Source organism: Podarcis vaucheri (assembly GCF_965113315.1).
Source record: "Podarcis vaucheri genome assembly, chromosome: 9".
Taxonomy (NCBI): Eukaryota; Metazoa; Chordata; class Lepidosauria; order Squamata; family Lacertidae; genus Podarcis; species Podarcis vaucheri.
In genome coordinates this window covers 665,636-686,319 of record NC_138767.1, presented here as the reverse complement: position 1 = coordinate 686,319, position 20,684 = coordinate 665,636, and the positions used below count along the sequence as shown (strand labels likewise).

Below are 20,684 nucleotides of genomic sequence, written 5' to 3'. Positions count from 1 at the left end.
GCAGAAGTAGAAGATTTGCATCTGCTCTAAGAGGCAGCCAAGATGGTCTCTGCCTCTTAAGCACTCAGGACTTTGTTTGGAGAAAATAAGTTGATATCTTCCTCTGTTCTGCACCCCATTTCTCCCTTCGGTAAAGGGGGTGTGGAGTCATGAACTGCACTGCAATGCTAATAAACGCCATTTATTAAACTCTGACTGGTGTCTGAAAATGGACTGGCCGTCCCGCCAAACTGAATGGGGTACCAAATGCCAGTGTCTCCATCGTTTGGGGTTCCTTTTGCAGTCAGCAGAGTCACCCAGAAAGTCTTCCAGAATCTCCTTTCTCAGTTCAGCTCACCCACGTGGAAAGAAACACCTCACACATTCCAGCTCTGCTTAAAGGGTTTATTGAAGAATTACCAATATCACAGCTGATAAAAGGACTAGTCGGAGGAAAAGAAGGTGAAACTCTACAGGGAATCAGCCGTTCCTCCTCTCTGATCTTCAGCCACCTGGGCAGAGTAACAGCCAGACCCATTCTCTCCTTCAGAGCCCGTCTAATAAAGAAGTCTGTCGCTAAGGAAAGCTGGTTGCTAGGGAAAGAAACTGGGAGGAAAGGGGTTGCTAGGGGCAAAACGATGCACGGATCCTTTCAAGTCTCTCTTTAGACCACACTAACCTCAAAGGAATTTCTGGTCTTTCCCCGCATGTCGGTTATCGAGTGGGAGAGCAGCAGGAGGCGGCTGGTTCTGCAGAGACCCCAAACAGTCTCCGAAACCTGGCCAGGTGAGGGAAAAACCAGAGCGAGCATCCAGGATCGTTGCTGGCAGACATGAGTCCTGTCCTGACACCTAGGGAGCAGCGCGAATCCCTGCTTCCTTCTCGCGGGCCGGCCTAGGCCACCTTGCGGCTGGCAGGCTCCCTTCCGCCATCATCCAGGCCCACCAGCTTCTCCGAAGCCTCCCAGAGCTTGCGGCCGACGGCAGGGTCTCGGGCAAGGGCCGAGGGCAGTGCCAGGCTGCAGTCGCTGTCAAAGTACTTCCCAGAGATGCCCTCCACTTCCTCGGACACAGCGCAGTACGTGGTGCTGAAGGAGCCCTGCGTGGGCGACTGGGGAGGAGGCAAAGAAACAGGGTCAGCCAGCTCCACAACATGGAGTTGTAAAGTCGGAAGGTACCCCCAAAGGTCATCCATCCCAACCCCCTGCAATGCAGGAATCCGCTTGAAAGCCTCCGAGGCGGAATGGGGCCCCCATTTCCGAGGGAGTCCCTTCAGTCAGAATCTCCTCTCCTGCCATTTGGAGACGTGGTTTGGGTCCTGCCCTCTGGAGTCACAAAAAACAGGTTTTCTCCATCTTCCTTGGGGGAGCCCTGATTTGGCGAGGACTCTGCACCTTCTCTTCTCCAGGCTAAACACCCCCAGCTTCTGTTTTGTATGCTAAGGGCGGGGATGCCCTGGGTTAGATGTCCTGCAGCAGAAGTTCTCCACCTGTGGGTCCCCAGATGTTGTTGGACTACAACTCACATCATCCCTGAGCTCTGGCCTTGCTAGCTGGGGGTGATGGGAGTTGTAGTTCAACAACATCTGGGGACCCACAGGTGGAGAAAGGCTGTCCTGCAGCAAGAATGGCAGGTGAGAGGCGGGAAAGGGACAACCATCACACTCAGGGATCCACCTGCGGGCAGGTCCCCCTCCCTCACATGTCTCACCCAGGGGCAACAACATGAAGGGAGGGGCAGAACGGATAACGGATAGGAATAAACTGCCTCTGTTGGAAGACGGGATGCAACTCCGCTTGCAGAAAAGGGGTAGTTCAAGCTCTGGTTTTCCCAGTTGTGATGGATGGAAGTGAGAGCTGGACCATAACGAAGGCTGATCGCCGAAGAATGGATGCTTTTGAATTCTGGTGCTGGAGGAGACTCTTGAGCAGGGGTCGGCAAGCTAAGGCCCATGCGCCACAAGCAGCCTATGGGGATCGTTTAACCGGCCCACAAGCTGCCCCCAGCTCAGCAAGTCCCTGTGTGCTGCACTAAACCAGCACAGCACAGCACAGGGACTCAATTCTGTGGTGCCGGAAATCATGTCTGTGCATGCTCAGACATCAGAAATCGTGGCCGTGCACGATCACGCATGCACACGATACAGCCCATGGAGGGATCTCCGCTGGAGTGAACTGGCCCAGGTGAGGTAAACTGTAGTGATATCGCGGAGTGGGGCAGTGGGGTCCGGAGGGAGCACACTTCCCCACCAGCAGGCAGCCACGGTCGGCCTGCATGCATGACCTTGGGGTGCAGGGAACCCCCCCCCCCCAGTCAAGCCACAGCTGTCTGTACATTGTTCCACCCATGTCTGACCTTTTGCAGTCTCAGAGTCAGCGGTGTCCTGTCTGTAAGTTTTTCCCTGAGACCTTTTGTCTCCTACGTCATACACTGGGCAAGGGGAAAATGACGCTGTGGAGCAGGTGCCAAAATAGCTTTGTACCACCCCACGATTTCGGGACGGAAGATGTGTAAAGGTCACAGCCCAAAAATGTATTTGCCTAGCTTGCATGTTTGTCTCAATAAAAGGAGGATCCACAGGAATGGTGGTAGCTCGCTCGCTCGCTCCAGCCCACCTGTGCGCAGCTCACATCATGGTCAGCACCTGTTTTGGGCCTTCACTTCATCTGGCGCTCAACGTCTTTGGGGCTAGACTACTCACTTTGCCCGGCAAGGGTTTCAGACGTGTCTTTCACACCCTCTCTAAGGATCCTGGTGAGTATACGAAGGAAGGGAGGTGGGGGGTTCCGAGTCTGTCCAGCGACTGAAGCATCGTAAAGATCTTCAGTATTTGCTCTCAAAAGCACGGCATCCCTGTTCCTCCGAAGCACTTGATGCTCTCTTGAAGGAAATTGATGCCCGGTGTTCCTGGTATCCAGAGAGAGGGTCTCTCCGGCTCAGGGACTGGGAGCAAATAGGGAAGACCCTGCACTCGGCGCCGCGTTTGCCAGTGCAACTGCTTCAGACATGGCACTTCTGCAGAGATGCGGTTCAGCGGTTCGGCCCTGCAGAAGTTCAGCCTGTTCTTTCTCTTCTCAACCCTCCATCTGTTTCTCCCACCCTGACGAGGGTGGTGGTCGCAGTTCCACTGAGCCTGGCTTTTAAGCAGCCAGCGCCTGAGAAACAACAGCTGCAGCTGTGGTTTATCAGGGTTCTCAGCAACCCTCTCTTTTATCTCAACCCAAAAAACTTTCTTCTGGTACTTCATCTCAGCCCTCAAGTCTGCCTGGCTTGGCAGATCCAGCGGTGCTTTCTGAGTCGGTAAAGGCTCAGAAGCCAAATCTCGCCGCTGAAGAGCAAATGGTTAAGGAGGCCAAAGCATCTTCTCACCTGACTGTGGAAGAGCTTGCTGACCTAAACACGCTGAGTCCGGGTGCAAGGGCACCGGATGCTCGGGACCAACAAGTTAGCGGTTGGGACCCTCTGCCTTATTCTGTAATCAGAATGGTGGAAAAAGCCGATAATGAATTGGCCTTGACCGGTACCTATTCATGTGGACTGGAGGAGGATGAGTCCTCAGACTCTGTATTGATTCCTTATGATCAGAAATCTGTAGTGAAAATGCTCTTGATTCCTAGCCAGTTTGTCGTTTGGCTTAGTGAATTTCGCCAAGCTGCAGAGCATCAAGCCCGTACGCATGCTGCCCGAAGCCGCCTCCTTGAACATCTGGCAGGAGAAGGGCAGTTTAGTCAGCCGCCTCAACAGTGTTCCCCCTTAATTGATGCATACGCTTTGCAGGCATTTAAGAAAGCCGTTGTGAACCTGCAAACGCGATTGCTACAGAAACAGGTTCCTGTGATTTCTACATGCCCTTCAAGCCCATAAAGCTCGTTCGCTTGCAGGTGCTGTGTGTTACTCAGGGAACAGCCAGTAATCGGGTCACCCTCTGACCCAGCCCCACAGCCAGTAACATCTTTGAAAAACCTGCCACCAACGGCAGTGCGGGGCTAAATTTTACTTATGAATTTACTGAATTAATTATGCAGGAAAACACCATTTTTCATTTGCCTGGGGAGGTTCATCTCATTCCCATTTCAGACCAGTGGGCATCTTTCCCCTGGACCTGTGGGTTTGATCCTCCACTAGTCCCACGTAATCTCTGCAAAAGGGACAACTGATTCTGTCTACAGAGGCATTCTCAGAACGCAAGCGTATCCACAGACTGCTAAAGGGAGCCTGTTGCACCTACTTTTTTTCCCCCTTTCTGTGCTGGCGGTTGCAGACAGCTCACTGAGAAGCGGGGTTTCTACCCTTCCGGCTTCTTCTTTAGTTGTGCTTTACAGAAACCAAATTCAAACCTTGAAATCATGTCTGATTTTGTCTCAGCGTTGCCCTTAAAGTGGATGACGCAAGATCCTATTTGGATGGACCAATGACCAATCTCAGGGCGAAAATTAAATGCTTTATATGCCCTGGTAGCAGAGCAACTTGAAGTTCCGACTAGGTCCTGAAATCTGCTTCTGGTTGCCCAATTAGAATTTCCCAAACCTTCATAAGTTACCCACTGCACAATTTCAGCCTCTGTTGAGTTACTAAGAGAAGCAAAAGGCCCTTCAGAGGGTATTTCCATAACCGCTAGCTAGCGCCAACAGGGAGAAGTTTGCTTTTTCACCATCCCTGTGTTAAACAATAAACGTCCAGCAAAAAGATACCAGTGGAAAGGGTATGCCAACAGTCCGACCTCATGCCAGTACTTTCTAGATCAAGCACTGCAACCTTTCCGAGACAAATACCCTGAACTGCTAGCCATTGCACATGTTCTGCTGAACTAAAATGCCTCGCTGGCACAGCGCTTATAGATAGGTCAGACGCTGTTAGATCTTTGCGTTTAGTGATCTTAGTCATCACACATTTCCACAGCAGACGCGCTTTACGTCCCACGAACACAAAAAGCAGTCTACATTATAGGATGGCTGTACCTTGCCTCCACTCATTCCCAAAAATAAGCTTCCACATTGAAGCTGTGGCTTGTCTGGGGGGGGGGGTTTCCTGCACCCCAAGGTCACGTGTGCAGGCAGATTGTGGCTGCCTACTGGTGGGGAAGTGTGCTCCGTCCGGACCCCACTCCGCGATATCCCTACATTAAACCTTGCCGGCCCCTGCTCTTGAGAGTCCCATGGACTGCAAGAAGATCACACCTCTCCATTCTGAGCCCTGCTTGCTCACTGGAAGGACAGATCCTGAAGCTGAGGCTCCAAGACTTTGGCCACCTCATGAGAAGAGAAGACTCCCTGGAAAAGACCCTGATGCTGGGAAAGATGGAGGGCACAAGGAGAAGGGGACGACAGAGGTCGAGATGGTGGGACAGTGTTCTCGAAGCTACCAGCATGAGGGAGGAACTGGAAGACAGGAGGGCCTGGCGTGCTCTGGTCCAGGGGGTCACCAAGAGTCAGACACGACTAAACGACTCAACAACAGAAGGCAGATGGAGGGGGCCCCGAGAGCTTAGTGTCGGACTAGAACCTGTGAGAGACCTGAGTTCAAATCCCACCTTCACTTGACACTGGCTGAGCTTGGGAATTGGCGAAGTCTCTGCCCCCGCTGACTTTTGCACTTCTGCTTTCTTCGGCTTTATTCATTGTATTTGTTCTTGCTCTTTTATCCCACCTTTTTCTCCGAGGAGCCGAAGGTGGTGCGCATGGTTCTTCTCCCCCCCCCTCCTCATTCAATCCCCGCAACGACCCTGTGGGCTAGGCCAGACCCTAAGGCTCTGAGAGGCAGCGACTGGCTGCCCCCGAGGACCAGCCTCCGTCCCCTCTCACCTTGAGGAAGAGGATGCCCACGAGATGGAAGAGGAGGCGACCCCACCAGCTGAAGTTTTGCATGATCTCCGTGTGGACGATTCCTGGGTTCAGAGCATTGACGGTCACTCCTGCAAGGGAAGCGTGCCCTCAGTCACCGAGTGCCAGGGCAGGGGGCACGCAGCGCCCAGCTCTGCCACCCCTGGCTGGCAGCAGGGCAGATCTCTGACTGGATCATTACAGAGTGAGAGATCTTGAGCAGGGGGAAACCCGCCTGGGTCCGTGTGCAAGAAAAGTCCATCATTAGAGCAATCCAGAAATGTGAACATTTTGGGCCCCCAGCCTCCCACGCTACACGGTCCAAGGGTGCAGGTGTGATCCACCTTAGAACACGAGAAGAGCCTGCTGAATCCGGCCAAGGGGGGGGGGCCATCTACACCAGCCTCCCGTTCTCTCAGTGACCACCCAGTTGCCCCAAAGAGAAGTAATCATACATTTCTGAGCACCATTCAAAGCGTTGGTGCTGACCTTGAAAGCCCTAAACAGCCGAGGCTGTTTTGGGCTTGAAAGGTCAGCACCAAAACTTTGAATTGTGCTTGTGAGTCCACAACCCCCCACCCTCACGGAGTTTTCCAGCAACTGGGGTTCAGAGGCATTGTGGTTTCCAAGTGTAGAGGCTGAGCCGAGCCCCCCTGGCTAGTAACCCTCAAGAGCCCCTTACTCCTCCAAGAATTTGTCCAATCCTCTTTTGAAACCACCCAGGTTGGTGGTGATCCCTGCTTCTTGTGGCAGGGAGTTCCAGAGTTCAACTCTGTGCTGCATGAAGGACTTTCATCTGTTCTGGATCTTCCAGCATTCAGCTTCGTTGGACAGCCACAAGTTTCTAGTGTGAAGGGGGAGGGAGGAAAAACCTTTCTCTGTCTTCCCAGCCCCTTGGCAGCAGGAGGTAGTGAGGAGAATCCACTCACACCCAGAAAGGGCATCGTGGTCCGGGGGCAAAGGGGCGTGTCTGCAGCAAAATCTGGGCTTCCATGTCTAGGTGGGCCCCCCAAGAGCAGCTCCACACACACCCAGCAGCGTCTCCAGGCTCTGAGCCACAGGGGAGCTTTGCTGAGTGCTGCCCCAAACTTTTAATGCTAGCTTCCTCGCCATAGTTTTGGCTTTTGTAAAAAAAAATGTGATGGGGTGATATTTCACAAGAGCAGACCAGAAATAAAAATTGAATTATAAATGTTTTCCCAAACATATCCCACAATGCAAAGTGGTGGGATGCTGGAGCTGGCGGGGGGGGGGGGGTCCTGCCACTGGCCAGAGGGGGCTTCTGAGCTCCCTGGAACTGACCCAAGTCCTTCATGGCCAACCGATCCCAGCAGAAAGCGCAGCTCAAAGTCAGCACTGACCAGTGGAGAAATGGGTCCTAGTTGCGCCGTGTGATTGACACCTGGACGGGACCACCCACCTGTCTGGGTGGTCTGCCAAGGTCAGGCTGGATGCCAGTTGCCCACCTCTGAATTAATTGTGGGGCGGGACGGGGGGCCTTGAAGTCTTTAAAGCTATCAATGGCTCTACCTCCTCGGTTGGAAGCCGCAATGCCCTGCGTCCCAGTTGCTGGAAACAGAAGGAGGGGAGAGTGTTGTGTTCGAATCCTGCTTGCGGGTTTCCCATCCTGGGCATCTGCTTGGCCACTGTGAGAGCAGGAGGCTGGACTGGATGGGCACTGGGCCTGATTCAGCAGCCAGACTCTTCTGATGTTCTTACTCAGAAGGTAGCGGGCTCTCCTTCCTTGGGTGCTTCCAAGCAAGGGTTGGGGGGGGGCATCAAAGAGATGCATTGCAGGGGGCTGGACTAGATCAGGCACCCCCAACCTTCGGCCCGCCAGATGTTTTGGACTACAATTCCCATCATCCCTGACCACTGGTCCTGTTAGCTAGGGATCATGAGAGTTGTAGGCCAAACTGTTAGTTTCTGTTCTTCTCACTGTGCAGCTGCGCGGAGTCACAGGACACTGTTTACATTCCAGAGACAGTCCAGACTCTTGGAGTCTCACGGTTAGGAGACGGGATGTGACGTTAATGTGGTTCCCTGATTCCTTTGTTCCTTTGTTCAGCTGCTCTCTGCTTTCATAGAGAGAGGACGTCTTTTCTGTTCTGCGTAGTTTAGAAATAAAACTCATTAAAATGTAGCCATAAATCTCATCACTTCCGCATGCTGTTTTAATGCTCTGCTGGGAGGACGTGCCTTGGAGCCTCATCAAAGGCTTGAGGTCGTCAGTTAATCGTCGGGAGGCGACTCTGAAGGCTCGGGAAGAAAATGCACTTTATCAGCTTGGCTGAGCGGAGATCCCGACATTTTTGGTTATGGGCCCAGATGACGAACGGCAGAAGAACAGAAAGCAGCTTATCTTCTCTGCGTGTCAAGAAGGTGTCTGGAGGGCCAAAGGTGGGGGATGCCTGGACTCTACCATTCTAGGATTCCCACCCACAGGGCGGCCCCTCAAAGGTAAAGGTAAAGGACCCCTGGATGGTTAAGTCCAGTCAAAGGCGACTATGTGGTGCGGCCCTCATCTCTCTTTCAGGCCGAGGGAGCCGGCGTTTGTCCACAAACAGCTTTCCGGGTCATGTGGCCAGCAGGACTAAGCCGCTTCTGGCACAATGGAACACAGTGATCGAAACCAGAGCTCACGGAAACGCCATTTACCTTCCCGCCGGAGCGGTACCTCTTTATCTACTTGCACTGGTGTGCTTTCAAACTGCTAGGTTGGCAGGAGCAGGGACCGAGCAATGGGAGCTCACCCCGTCGCGGGGATTTGAACCACCAACCTTCTGATCGGCAAGTTCTAGGCTCAGAGGTTTAGACCACAGCGCCACCCACGACCCCTAACCGCGAGAGGGAAGGGCGGTGCGCTGACCAGTCCCCTGCAGCCTCCGGGCCAGCTCCACCGTGAAGAGGACGTTCATGAGCTTGGTGCTGTTGTAGGCCTTGTCGAAGCTCTTCGGCTGCTCCTTTCCGCTCAGGAACTGGACGTTCGCTTCCCCCGCCTGATGTCTGAAGGAGGAGACGTTGACGATGCGCGAAGGGGCCGAGGCCTTCATGGCGTCTGCAGGGTTTGGGGGACACAAGAAGGGGGCACAAAGGGTGACAGGCTGGTAGGTAGAGAAGAATGGCAGATCAAGGTGATGGATTATGCTGAAATGGCTAAAATGACCGGAAGAATCAGAAATCAGGAAGACCACAATTTTAATAAGGAACGGGGAACCTTGATAATTTATCATGAAAACCGCTGTAAACAGTTAAAATCTTTGGTAGGATTGGAATAACCCTTGTAGTTTAATGGTGAATTTTGGACACAATGGAGAGGTAAAAGATTTGGATTATCATAAAAGATGCAGCAGGAAATGATTAATAACAGGACCTACAAAGGAGGAAAATCCAAGAGATTATTGGGAATCTTGTTTCTATGTTGTATGTTGGATATGGGACTGCAAAAGTTAATCTGAAAAACCAAATAAATATATACTTTTTAAAAAACTAACAAAAAAAGGGTGATGGGCTGGAGCAAAGACCCTCCTCTACCTACTGGTGAATCGGGAGGGATTGGGGCCGGGCTCAGCCCCTGCCCCACAACACCCACTTCTCTCACTGCCCCCCAGCGGCTGCTTCCCCAAGCAGCACCCACTTCCTTAGCGGGGAAGGGTCCCCATAGCTCGGCGGTTGACACCCAAACTTTTTTGGCCCCCCACTTGATTCCATAAACTCAGCCCCAGCAACCCCTTCTCCACCTACAAAAAAACCGTTATTCTTAACATTATTTTTAAATCTGTTTTAGTGCTTTAATTGTTTGCTGATGTAATTTCTCCTCGATTTTCTTGTTTCCTCTTTTCCTAATCTGCTGTTTTTCTTTTTTTACAATCAAGTGGGGAATATTTTTTATTAAATAAATAAATAGCTTGGAAGAGCACTTGGCACGACCCAGTTTTATTGATTACGCAATAAAATTCAAAACACGAACCAATTAATTCCACGCTTATTCGAAACCCAATGAAATCTGCTCCGTTTAATTAATTGAAGAAAACGGAGGCACTTGATCCAGCAATGCAAGTTCTTTCAAAGCCTGATACTCCTTTACACCTTTGGCAACCCCCTAGGGAGAACCCCATCCCTCCAGGGGACTATATCCCTGCCCCACTTTGGGAATCACTGCTCTAAATGCCTCCCGAATCCCCACAGATAACCCTGGGAGTCAAGCTATGGGGCTGAGAGGGGGAAGAGATGCGTGGCCTTACCTAGAAGCAAGTTGGTGAGCAGAAAGTGGCCCAGGTAGTTGGTGGCAAACATCAGGTTCAGTCCCTCGGGGGTGACCGTGAACGGCAAACCTGGAGGGAGAGAGAAGATGGGGAGCAGACGGACAGACAGACTACCTCTCCAAGGGTATCTGACACCCTCCAGCCCAAGGTGTTCCTTCGGCTCCCTGAAATGGGCACAAGTGAGGTCCTTGCCAAAGTCTCCCCTGGGGCAGGCACCAGGAAAGGCACCAGTGGAGAGAGAGGCAGTGTGGTGCAATGGTTAGAGCTGGGCTAGGACGGGGAGGCCGGAGTTCGAATTGCCACCATTTTACCGTGAAGCTCCCTGGGTGATCTTGGGGGCCAGACACGACCTCTCAGGGTTGTTGTTGTTGTGGGGATGACATGAGGAGGGGGAGACCCAGGGCCAGATTTAGGTTTGATAAGTCCCTCAGCTAAGGTAATGGGGCACTTTATATGTCCAGCTGTTCTTTGTCAACAACAAATTGTCACTTTTTTGTGTGCTATATAAGGGACATGGGTGGTGCTGTGGGTTAGACCACAGAGCCTAGGACTTGCTGATCAGAAGGTCGGCGGTTCAAATCCCCGCAATGACAGGGTGAGCTCCCGTTGCTCGGTCCCTACTGCTGCCAACCTGGTAGTTCGAAAGCACCTCAAAGTGCAAGTAGATAAATAGGTACCACTCTGGCAGGAAGGTGAACGGCATTTTCGTGTGCTGCTCTGGTTCACAAGAAGCAGCTTAGTCATGCTGGCCACATGACCCGGAAGCTGTATGCTGGCTCTCTCAGCCAGTAAAGCGAGATGAGCGCTGCAACCCCAGAGTCGGTCACGACTGGACCTAATGGTCCCTTTGCTATATGGCAGGGGTCAGCGACCTTTTTCAGCCATGGACTGATCCACTGTCCCTCGGACTATGTGGTGGGCCAGACTATATTTTGAAGAGAGAAAAAAATGAACGAATTCCTATGCCCCACAAATAACCTAGAGATGCATTTTAAATAAAAGGACACATTCTACTCATGTAAAAACACGCTGATTCCCAGACCATTCGTGGGCCGGATTGAGAGGGCGATTGGGCCAGATCCGGCCCACGGGCCTTAGGTTGCCTCCCCATGATATATGCACCTAATAGGTCCATACACAACACAAAACAAAACACTGTTGCTGCCTGTAGGTTTCATTTTATTTGTTTTTTATCTTATATTTTGGAAATGTACATCCAGGTGTTATTTCCTTTAATTTTGGGGGGTTCCCCAAACGAGCGGGGCCCTCAGCTTGAGCTTGTTGAGCTTATGCGTAAATCCGGCCCTGGAGAACGAGGGACGCTGCCTGGAGCTCCTCGGAGAAGGAAGTGAGATGGGAAAGGAAACAGCAACACCAGGAGAGACCTGCTGCTGCTGGATCAAGCCAGGCAGGGGCCCCCGAGCCCAGCTTTGACGGGGGCACCGCATGAGTCTTTTGGGCAGCACCTGAAAGAGCAGAGAATGGATCTCCGCAGAAGCCAGCTTTGGTGCTCCAGAGAATCCACCCTCTTGTCTTTCAGGCGCAGCAGACGCTTCGCTGTTGTTTTGCGCCGTTTGCAAGAGCGGCCGCTGCCGAGGGATGCTCCGCGGAGGCTGGCAGGTGAGGTGCGCAGGGGACGGCTGCCCTCCCATGTTTTTACCAGAGGGCTGCTTGTCCACACTTGCCTTGGTGGACCAGCCCTAAGAAGAGGAGGAGCCTCAGGCTGGAAGGAAATCCCAACAGGAGACTCCCTCAGAGTCAGAGTGGCAAATTAAATTTTGCGAATATATTGAACTAGCCAAGATGACAGCGTCGAATACAATGCAATCAAAACAAAAATTAAGAAAGGAATGGAAATGGGTTGAAGAATATATTGCACAAAATTACTTCAAGAGAAATTTCTGGATAAGTACTGATTGAGTTCATTAAACAATGATTTTAAGATAGAGGATTCATCAATGTGATGAAGAATTATGAACACAGTGTTAAAGTTTTAAGGTAGCCGGAAGGATCTCATGCATGTGGGTGAAGGAAGTCACATTGGGATTTGGGTAAATGGTGAGTTGGGTATAGGGTTAGATGTGGGGAATCCGTATATACAATAATATAATATATGTCATGTATAGTGCTGAAATTGCACGGTAACTACCATGTAATATATATGTAATAGGAGAACCCAAGAGGTGCCTTTGCTTAGGGGCTGGGGCGTCCTGCTGCACGGTGGGTGCCTCCCGGGTTTCCAGAATCGGGGCCAATCACACTTTGGTGCAGGCAGCACAGTCCTGCAGTCCAAGCCCCCAGGAGCAGAGGCTCTGTGGCTTCCTAGCCAGTGGCGTAGCGTGGGGGGTGCAGGGGGGGCCGGCCGCACCGGACGCAACATCTGGGGGTTAGGGTTAGGGGGCGCAAATCCACGGGTTAGGGGGCGCAAATCCACGGGTTAGGGGGCGCAAATTACTTGCCTTGCCCCGGGTGCTGACAACCCACGCTACGCCACTATTCCTAGCGGCCCCCTGGAGAGGGTCCGCAGGCGAGCAGGGGTCCGATCCAGCGCCTGGTGGCTCCTTCCGCCGCCCGCCCAGCCCCGCCAGTTACCTGTGGCCCCGGCGTTGTTGACCAGGATGTGCAGCTGCCCCTCTTCCTCCAGGAACCGCCGGGCGAAGCTCCTCACCGACGCCATGGAGCTGGTGTCCAGGATGCGCAGGTGGACGTCGGGGTTCCCCGTGGCCCTGCGGATCTCCTCCGCGGCTGCCGCCCCTCTCTCTCGGCTCCGGCAGGCCAGGATGGTCCGGGCATTCCTGCGCGCCAGCTCCAGAGCCACGCACTTGCCAATCCCTGCAGGCAGCAGAGCCCGGGGGCGAGTCAAGGACCAGGACCGCCCCGAAGCCCCTCACCAGCGCTTCGTGGGTCTCCTCCTGGCCCTGACCGGCTTCCCTGTTGGTCTGGGAACCCAGCCCGACCCAGCTGGCAGCAGCAGGAGCAACCAGACTCGCCCTTCTGCCCAGATCCTGCTCACCTGCCCCAGGGGAGGGGGGATTCCCTGGGAAAGCCCCCAGGGGTCGGTGGGTCTGGCTGTCAGCCCGAAGGTCGGTGGTTTGAGCCCATCCAGGGACGGCTGTGGGCAGGATTCTGGCACTGCGGGGGCTGGACTAGACAGAGGACCCTCGGAGTCCCTTTGAACTCCGCAGTGCTATGAAGTCCGAAGGCATCGGCCGCAGGCCAGCTCATGTCACCCCCCCTAGCCCCATTGTTTCAGGGGGGTAGGAGGAAGGAGCGCCCACGCAGCAACCCACGCAGGGCTAAATCACAAGAGGCTGATGGATCCGGCCAAAGGGAACCCACCCAGGGCTGCGTCCAGGTCTCGCCCTGGCCAACCAGGTGCCTATTATGGGAAACCTGTAAATAGGATTGGAGCAGCAGAGCCCCCTCCCCTCCTGGGGTCTCCAACATCCAATACGGTACTCAGAAGCTCTGCTCCCTTCAGCCCTCGATAGCCGTCTCTTCCTCCTCCAGGCATTTTATTATATTTTATTATTGTATTTTTACACATCTATTTATTTATTTATTTAAACTTATTCATTTATTTGATTTTGTTTGTTTGTTTGAAATAATTTTAATTTGGTATTACTTGTATTACAAGTATAACATTATAACAATGCGAACATCCATCTTTACAGATTCCTCCGAATTTCTCGACTTCCCCCCTTCCCCTCCTCCCTGGGTCCGCCGGGCATTTTAGGCTGGGGGTCAGGGCTGCCTCCTGCTGCTGGAGCGAGTTGCGTACATAGTTTGACCAGGCGCCGCATCGTTGGATCCGTCCTGCTGCAACCTTCTCTCTCTCTTTCGCGCGCACACACAATTGCACAATAGCGCAATGGAAGAACCGCAGCTAGATCATACCCGACAGGTGTCCCTCCAGCCTCTGCTTCAGTTAATCCTGAAGGCCCACTTGCGTGGTGGTATCATAATACTGTATTAGGGTGCGCGTACTTTAAGTGCCAAGGAAAATGCATGTCCATGCAGACATAACCCACAAGTTCAGAACCGCTAAGAAACATCCGAAACACGCAACAACTGTGTGTCGAGATTTCCACATTGTGGGCGCTTGGACTATATGAAACTCGGGGGTCCCTTCCAATTCTATGATTAATGACCCTCCCGAATCTTGAGCTGAGATTCCTGTCTTGCAGGAGGTTGGAATAAATGATTCTTGGCAGTTCCTTCCAGTTCTGCAATTCTAGGATTCTGTTTTCCGAAGCGTTCAATGCCCCCTTAATCCCTTTGCGCAGCCCCGATAAGCAGGTAAAATCTACCGAGTTGGGGGTCTGGGTCTGGGTCTGGGTCAAGGCTTAAGCCCCCTTCTTGCGGACTCACCACTGTTGGCTCCAGTGACCACGGCGGTTTTGCCACGCAGGTCCACGGGACACGCCGCAGGTCTCCACGCTGCCCTCCTTGCCCAGAGCACCACGGACAGGACCAGGGTGCAAGGCACCCAGAGAGGGTGCCAACAGAGGGCGAGCAGCTCCATGGGGCCCCGCGCGTCTCCCAGAGACGGAGCAAGTTCTGCCGCCCGGCAGCCGCTCCCTGCAGCTACGCTTCCCCGGGGCGCTCCGGCCAGACGCTCCGCTCCGTCGCCTGGAAAGAAAGGGAGCTGCCAAGGTGTGTCAACTCTGCTATTCCGGGGCAGAGTTCTGGTTTAATGAACAGCCAGCTTTTCCACTGGGCAGGAAGCCAGCAGCGGGTGGGTGCGGGTGTTGGGTTACCTTGGGAAATCCAGCCAGATAGGTGGAGTATAAATAATAATAAATCATCATTATTATTATTATTAGGTGTTACCTTAGGACAGAAAAGGGAACGGAGAGCTTCCACCGTCAGCGAAAATTCCCCTTTCCCCATAAAGCTCGGTATTAATATCATTGGCCACATTGCGGCAACAAGAAGTGTTTTCGGCATTGCTCTAGTTTCGAAATTTTTATTGAAATAAGATAGTCTTTTATTGTGGGTACTCCTTGCGCCTCTGGGAGGTTCAGCTATAGGTTTCTCTATCTTATCTACCTTTTATATTCGCGTGGTGTCCTTCATCAAAAGAACGCAGGGCAGTGCGCAATATCGAAACAAAAAATGAGAGCACAACATGCATAACGAAACGAAAATAATGCAATCACCCTCCGCCCGCAAACACGTTTTGAAAGACACGTATCTTGCAAACCATGTGCACCACGTGCCACTTGCCCCCTCTTTTCTCTCGACGCCGCCTCCGCCTCCCTGTCTGTGTTGTTCTTTAGTCCTTTAGTCGTGTCCGCCTCTCCGTGACCCCCTGGACCAGAGCACACCAGGCCCTCCTGTCTTCCACTGCCTCCCTCATGCTGGTCACTTCGAGAACACTGTCCCACCATCTCGTCTTCTGTCATCCCCTTCTCCTTCTGCCCTCTATCTTTCCCAACATCAAGGTCTTTTCCAGGGAGTCTTCTCTTCTCATGAGGTGGCCAAAGTCTTGGAGCCTCAGCTTCAGGATCTGTCCTTCCAGTGAGCACTCAGGGCTGATTTCCCTAAGAATGGAGAGGTCAGATCTTCTTGCAGTCCATGGGACTCTCAAGAGTCTCCTCCAGTACCAGAATTCAAAAGCATAAATTCTTCATTGATCAGCCTTCTTGATGGTCCAGCTCTCACTTCCATACATCACTCCTGGGAAAACCATATCTGGACAGCCTGATTGATTAACATAGGAGCAAATGAAGAGCCAGGCTGCAGGATCAGGCCAATGTTGGAAGGGACCACGAGGGTCATCTATAGAGGCCAACCCCCTGCAAGGGAATCTTTTGCTCAGCTTGGAGCTTGAACCCAACACCTCTGAGATGGAGTCTCCTGCTCTTTCAGCCTCTGCCTCGGATGGTCTGGCCACTTCTGGGCGTCCCACGAACAGTCCTGGCTTGTTGCTGGGTGCCGCCTCTGCCTCCAGGGGGCAAAACACACCCGCACCCTGGCAAGTCCTCCCCTCGGAGAGAAGGCTTCGCTGGGCATCGGGAACCAATGCCCAATTTTCACCCGTTTCAAGCCCGGTTTGTTAATGCTCAGGAAGTCTTTATTTTCGCATAGAGGTGGGGCGGGCCTGATCAGCGCCCCCCAGCCCATGCAGGTGTAGCATTTTAAGAAATAGCCTTTTGAGAGAAGGCAGGGGACTTCAGCAGCACTGGACTTTCCTTTTTAAGAAAAGTCTTTTCTTTCTTTCTTTCTTTCTTTCTTTCTTTCTTTCTTTCTTTCTTTCTTAAAAAAAGTCTATCTTTTTAAATAGAGGAATGTGTGTTTGCACACGGTGGGGGCTTGGTGGAGTTGGAGTGGAGTCAAACAGCATCCAGAAATTATATATATGCAGGCAGTTGGGACTGGAGGAGCCTTGGGACGCTCCCAACTATTCAGTTCTATGATTCAAATCTGGACATTATTGCATGGTTTGTTCCTGGAGATCATGACACTCACACACCCCTTAACAAACTATCTCCATCCCAATACTTGGAATTGGTACGGTCAGCAAACTTGATCGCCTCGCTGCCCACCCCCAGCTCTAGAAAATAAAGTAACTTCTAGGAAATAGGACAAATGAGATCCTGCATATGGAGCACACTGGGAGTTTGTTAAGGGTGCTGGGAATTGCAGCTCAGTGACAGGTAAATTACAGTTCTTTAAAGCTTTCACTTGTCTGGTGCATTGGCAGGCTGCAGGGAATTTGCATAGGATTAAAGTCAAACCTGAGAAACCAATTAAGAATGGTAATAAACAGGCATACAATTTGGACAAGAAAATCGGCTTCCAGGTGGAAAAATCAAAATTGGAAACAGAACTGTTAGAACCCAAAACTAAGATTTTGTCAAAGATGTATAACTTGCTGTTGAAATGGAATACTCAGGATGAAACGGTGAAATCTGCGATGATTAAATGTGCACAAGATGTTGGACATAACATAATGATGGCTGACTGGGAACGGTTATGGACCACAGGTATGAAATTTACGGCATGTAATGCCCTAAGAGAAAATGTAATGAAAATGATTTATAGGTGGTACATGACACCAGTTAAGCTTCAAAAAATCTACCATTTGCCCGATAATAAATGTTGGAAATGTAATGAGACTGAAGGTACATTCTTTCACCTTTGGTGGACGTGCCCAAGGATTAAGGCTTTCTGGGAGATGATATATAATGAATTGAAAAAGGTATTTAAATATACCTTCTTGAAGAAACCAGAGGCCTTTCTCCTGGGCATAGTCGGCCAATCGGTGTTAAAGAAGGACAGAACTTTCTTTATGTATGCCACAACAGCAGCAAGAATACTTATTGCAAAGCACTGGAAGACACAAGATTTACCCACTCTGGAAGAATAGCAGATGAAAGTGATGGACTACATGGAATTGGCGGAAATGACTGGCAGAATCCAAGACCAGGGAGAAGAGTCGGTGGAAGAACATTGGAAGAAATTTAAAGACTATTTACAGAAATATTGCAAAATTAATGAATGTTAGAATGATGTTTGATTGAAGTTAAGTGGTTTTTAGCTGTAATGATATAAAAGAATATGGAAAAATTGGATTTTTAAATAGGTAAAAATTTAATGTTATAATATATTAAGATCAAAGATCAGGATAATAAGGAGGGAAAGAAATTGCTGAATTAACTAATTGAATTGGAACACAAAAAAGGGAGGTATGAGGAGGTCAGGGAAACAAGGATATGAATGTAAGGTATGGAAAGATTGATTTATTATTTATTATTTATTATTTTTCTTTGTAAGTGTTTTTACTTTTTTATTCTGTATTTTTCTTGTATTTTTATTTTTGTCTTTTATTTTTGTATTTCTTGCTTTTATGTAATTCTTTTTTCTGAAACTTTAATAAATATTATTAAAAAAAAGAAGAATGGTAATAAACATTATGCAATGGGAAAGCAAAACACCAAAGGACATGATGTCCTTCCAGCCCATCTAGTAAAATGCAAGTGGTTGTAGTAAAATTCTTATTTACAAATCCAAGGCAGAAGAGTTGTGTAGCCTTCAGGTGGGCAAAGGGGAGCCCAGAGCAGCAGGAGGAGGAGGACCCTCTCAACAAGAGTCCCCCCCCCCGCAAGGAACTAACCCTGGCTCACACTGCACCTTTTATCCACGTGGAATTGGACGGGGGCTGCTGCACCTTCCCCATTCCTTGCATGAATCATATGGGTTGACCCACATGAGACAGAAGCCTTTATCTCTCTGGGAATTGCAAGGGAGTTGCTGAACTCCTTGCTTCATCAGCCTGGTAAGACCTCAGTCCTGGTTTGCCAAAACATCTTTTCCCTTTGATCCTGCCTCCCTGGTTCCTTCCCTGCAGCACATATCAGGGCCTCAGCAGGCAGAAGAAAAGGAGAGCCGGCAGGCACCTTCCCTGTCCTTTTAAGCCGCCTGCGAAAAACATTATTCTTTTTAGAAAACCTGACCCAGATATCTAGAATGCTGGTTTCTTTTTTTCTTTTTGTTTATTTAAATTATTGCAGGTTTTCATTTTTTGCATGTTTTAAGCAGCCTCTTTTTTTACCATTAATTTTATTGTTTTTAAACCACTCAGTTTTTGTTTTCTTTTAACAATCAAATGGTGTGTAAATTTTATGAAACAAATCAATCAATAAGAATCCCAATCGGCTGATGCAGAAATGACACGAAGATGGTTCAGCTGATCCACCCTGACTGCCCTGCCCTGCTTCAAATTCACCACCGTGGAAGAAAGCCAATCCTTCTCGCTATGATGACGGGAAAGGAGGCAGCCGGTGGTTCACCGAGGTCCTGAATGCGGAACACTTTTGACACAAAACTGTGGAAGAAAACCCAACCTTTGTGATGCGGTCAGGGGAAAGGTCTGTCCAGGACTGTTTCTCAAGACAAGGCCATTGAGTTGGAGAAATTCCCACCAGCAGGACTCTCTTCTGAACCGACCAATTGAGCCGAGAGGCTTTTACAGCGATCACAAAGTTGGCACAGCCCAGCTAAGGGACCGCAAGGAATGAGCTTTGCAAGAAAAGTGGAAATCACCTTTGACATCCTGCACTTCCTTCATTCTTCGTTCTTCTCTCGCACCTTCTAGGAGAGACGTGGCCAAACAGGCTCAAGCTGGTAAAGGTAAAGGGACCCCTGACCGTTAGGTCCAGTCGTGGCCAACTCTGGGGTTGCGGTGCTCATCTCGCTTTTCTGGCCGAGGGAGCCGGCGTACAGCTTCCGGGTCATGTGGCCAGCAGGACTAAGCCGCTTGTGGCGAACCAGAGCAGCGCACGGAAACGCCATTTACCTTCCCGCTGGAGTGGTACATATTTATCACCTTGCACTGATGTGCTTTTGAACTGCTAGGTCGGCAGGAGCAGGGACCGAGCAACAGGAGCTCACCCCGTTGCGGGGATTCGAACCGCCGACCTTCTGATCGGCAAGTCCTAGGCTCAGTGGTTTAACCCACAGTGCCAACCTTGCGCCTAAACACCATCATGGTTCTCGTGCGAGGAGGGAGATGGAGGAAGATTCTCTTCCTTCCTCATACTCCATCCCGTTCATGAGGTGAGGCTTCTCTCCTCGAATACGGACACCCACGATGGATCAGAACCTGCTGCGATCTGATGGGCCAGTTCTTAAGGGACAAAGCTCTGAATGGGGGGTGGTCCATGGGGTGCCCTCCAGAGCTCCCATCAGCTCAACCCGGCAGCCCCTAGATTATCTCCTGCGCAAATGGCCTCTTCTCAACTCAAAGGCACAGTGAACAAGCCACCTGCCCTCAATGAATGAAGAAGGATTCATGAGGGGCCCCCATGAAGGAGCTTTCACGCCAGCCAGCCAGCCAGCCAGCCAGCCAGCCAGCCAGCCCCCTCCCCAAAAGCTCTGTGTGCCTCAAGGGCACTCTGTGCCTCAAGGGAGGAGCCACCCCCCCCCCACTCGCTAGGAAAGCTCTCAGCTGAAACCCAGCTAGGCCTGCTTGTGTCTTGGGGTCCCCCCTTCCCCCCTCAATCTGTGGAGGCAACCAGGCAGGAGGGATCGCCCTGGGGCTCCAGGAACAGCGCTGGTACCTCTGAGCACATGCAAAGTATTTCTCTCTGCAAAGTAGCCCCCGGAGCACACCTGGGACTGGAGCAGGGCTTCTGGGCCAGAGTATAAGGTTTCCAGGCAGGCCTGGGCCCCAGAGCCACTCCCTTTTGCAAATTAAACACACAACGCTCTGCTGGGGTGTAGGTGTGTGGATTTGGCTGCTACCCGGAGAACCTGCGGCAGCCAACAATTGTTATTTATTAAATTTATAAACCACCCTCCATCCAAAGATCACAGGCCAGTTTGCAACGGGAAACCACAAAATGTGGAACAAAATAATTAAAAATGTGCCTGCAGGGTTGGGTTGGTGGTCATTGTTTTTTGGCTGTTACATTTTTGCCTGGCACCTGAAGATATGTAGCGAAGGCGCCAGGTGAACAGCCCTGGCGAGTGCATCCCACAAGCAGGGGGCCACCTCCGAAAAGGCCCCGTTCTCATGTTTCCACCCTCCGGACCTCTCCCAGAGGAGTCACACAAAGAAGGGCCTCAGAGGGCAGAGTCTGGCTTGCTTCCTACGGGGAGAGGCGGTTCTGGAG

The 20,684-nt window shown here is 51.3% G+C and overlaps 1 protein-coding gene across 1 annotated transcript; it reads right to left on the bottom strand.

The window, feature by feature from the left end:
- Nucleotides 1-370: 370 nt before the first annotated feature.
- On the bottom strand, nt 371-14,712 carry LOC309540040 (retinol dehydrogenase 11-like). Its single transcript, XM_082236627.1, has 6 exons — nt 14,434-14,712; nt 12,655-12,894; nt 10,042-10,131; nt 8,667-8,855; nt 5,780-5,889; nt 371-1,089 (listed from the first exon to the last, which is right to left on the bottom strand). The coding sequence occupies exons 1-6, from the start codon at nt 14,585-14,587 to the stop codon at nt 874-876; spliced, it is 999 nt and encodes a 332-aa protein (XP_082092753.1). The 5' UTR covers nt 14,588-14,712; the 3' UTR covers nt 371-873.
- Between the last annotated feature and the right edge of the window lie 5,972 nt (nt 14,713-20,684).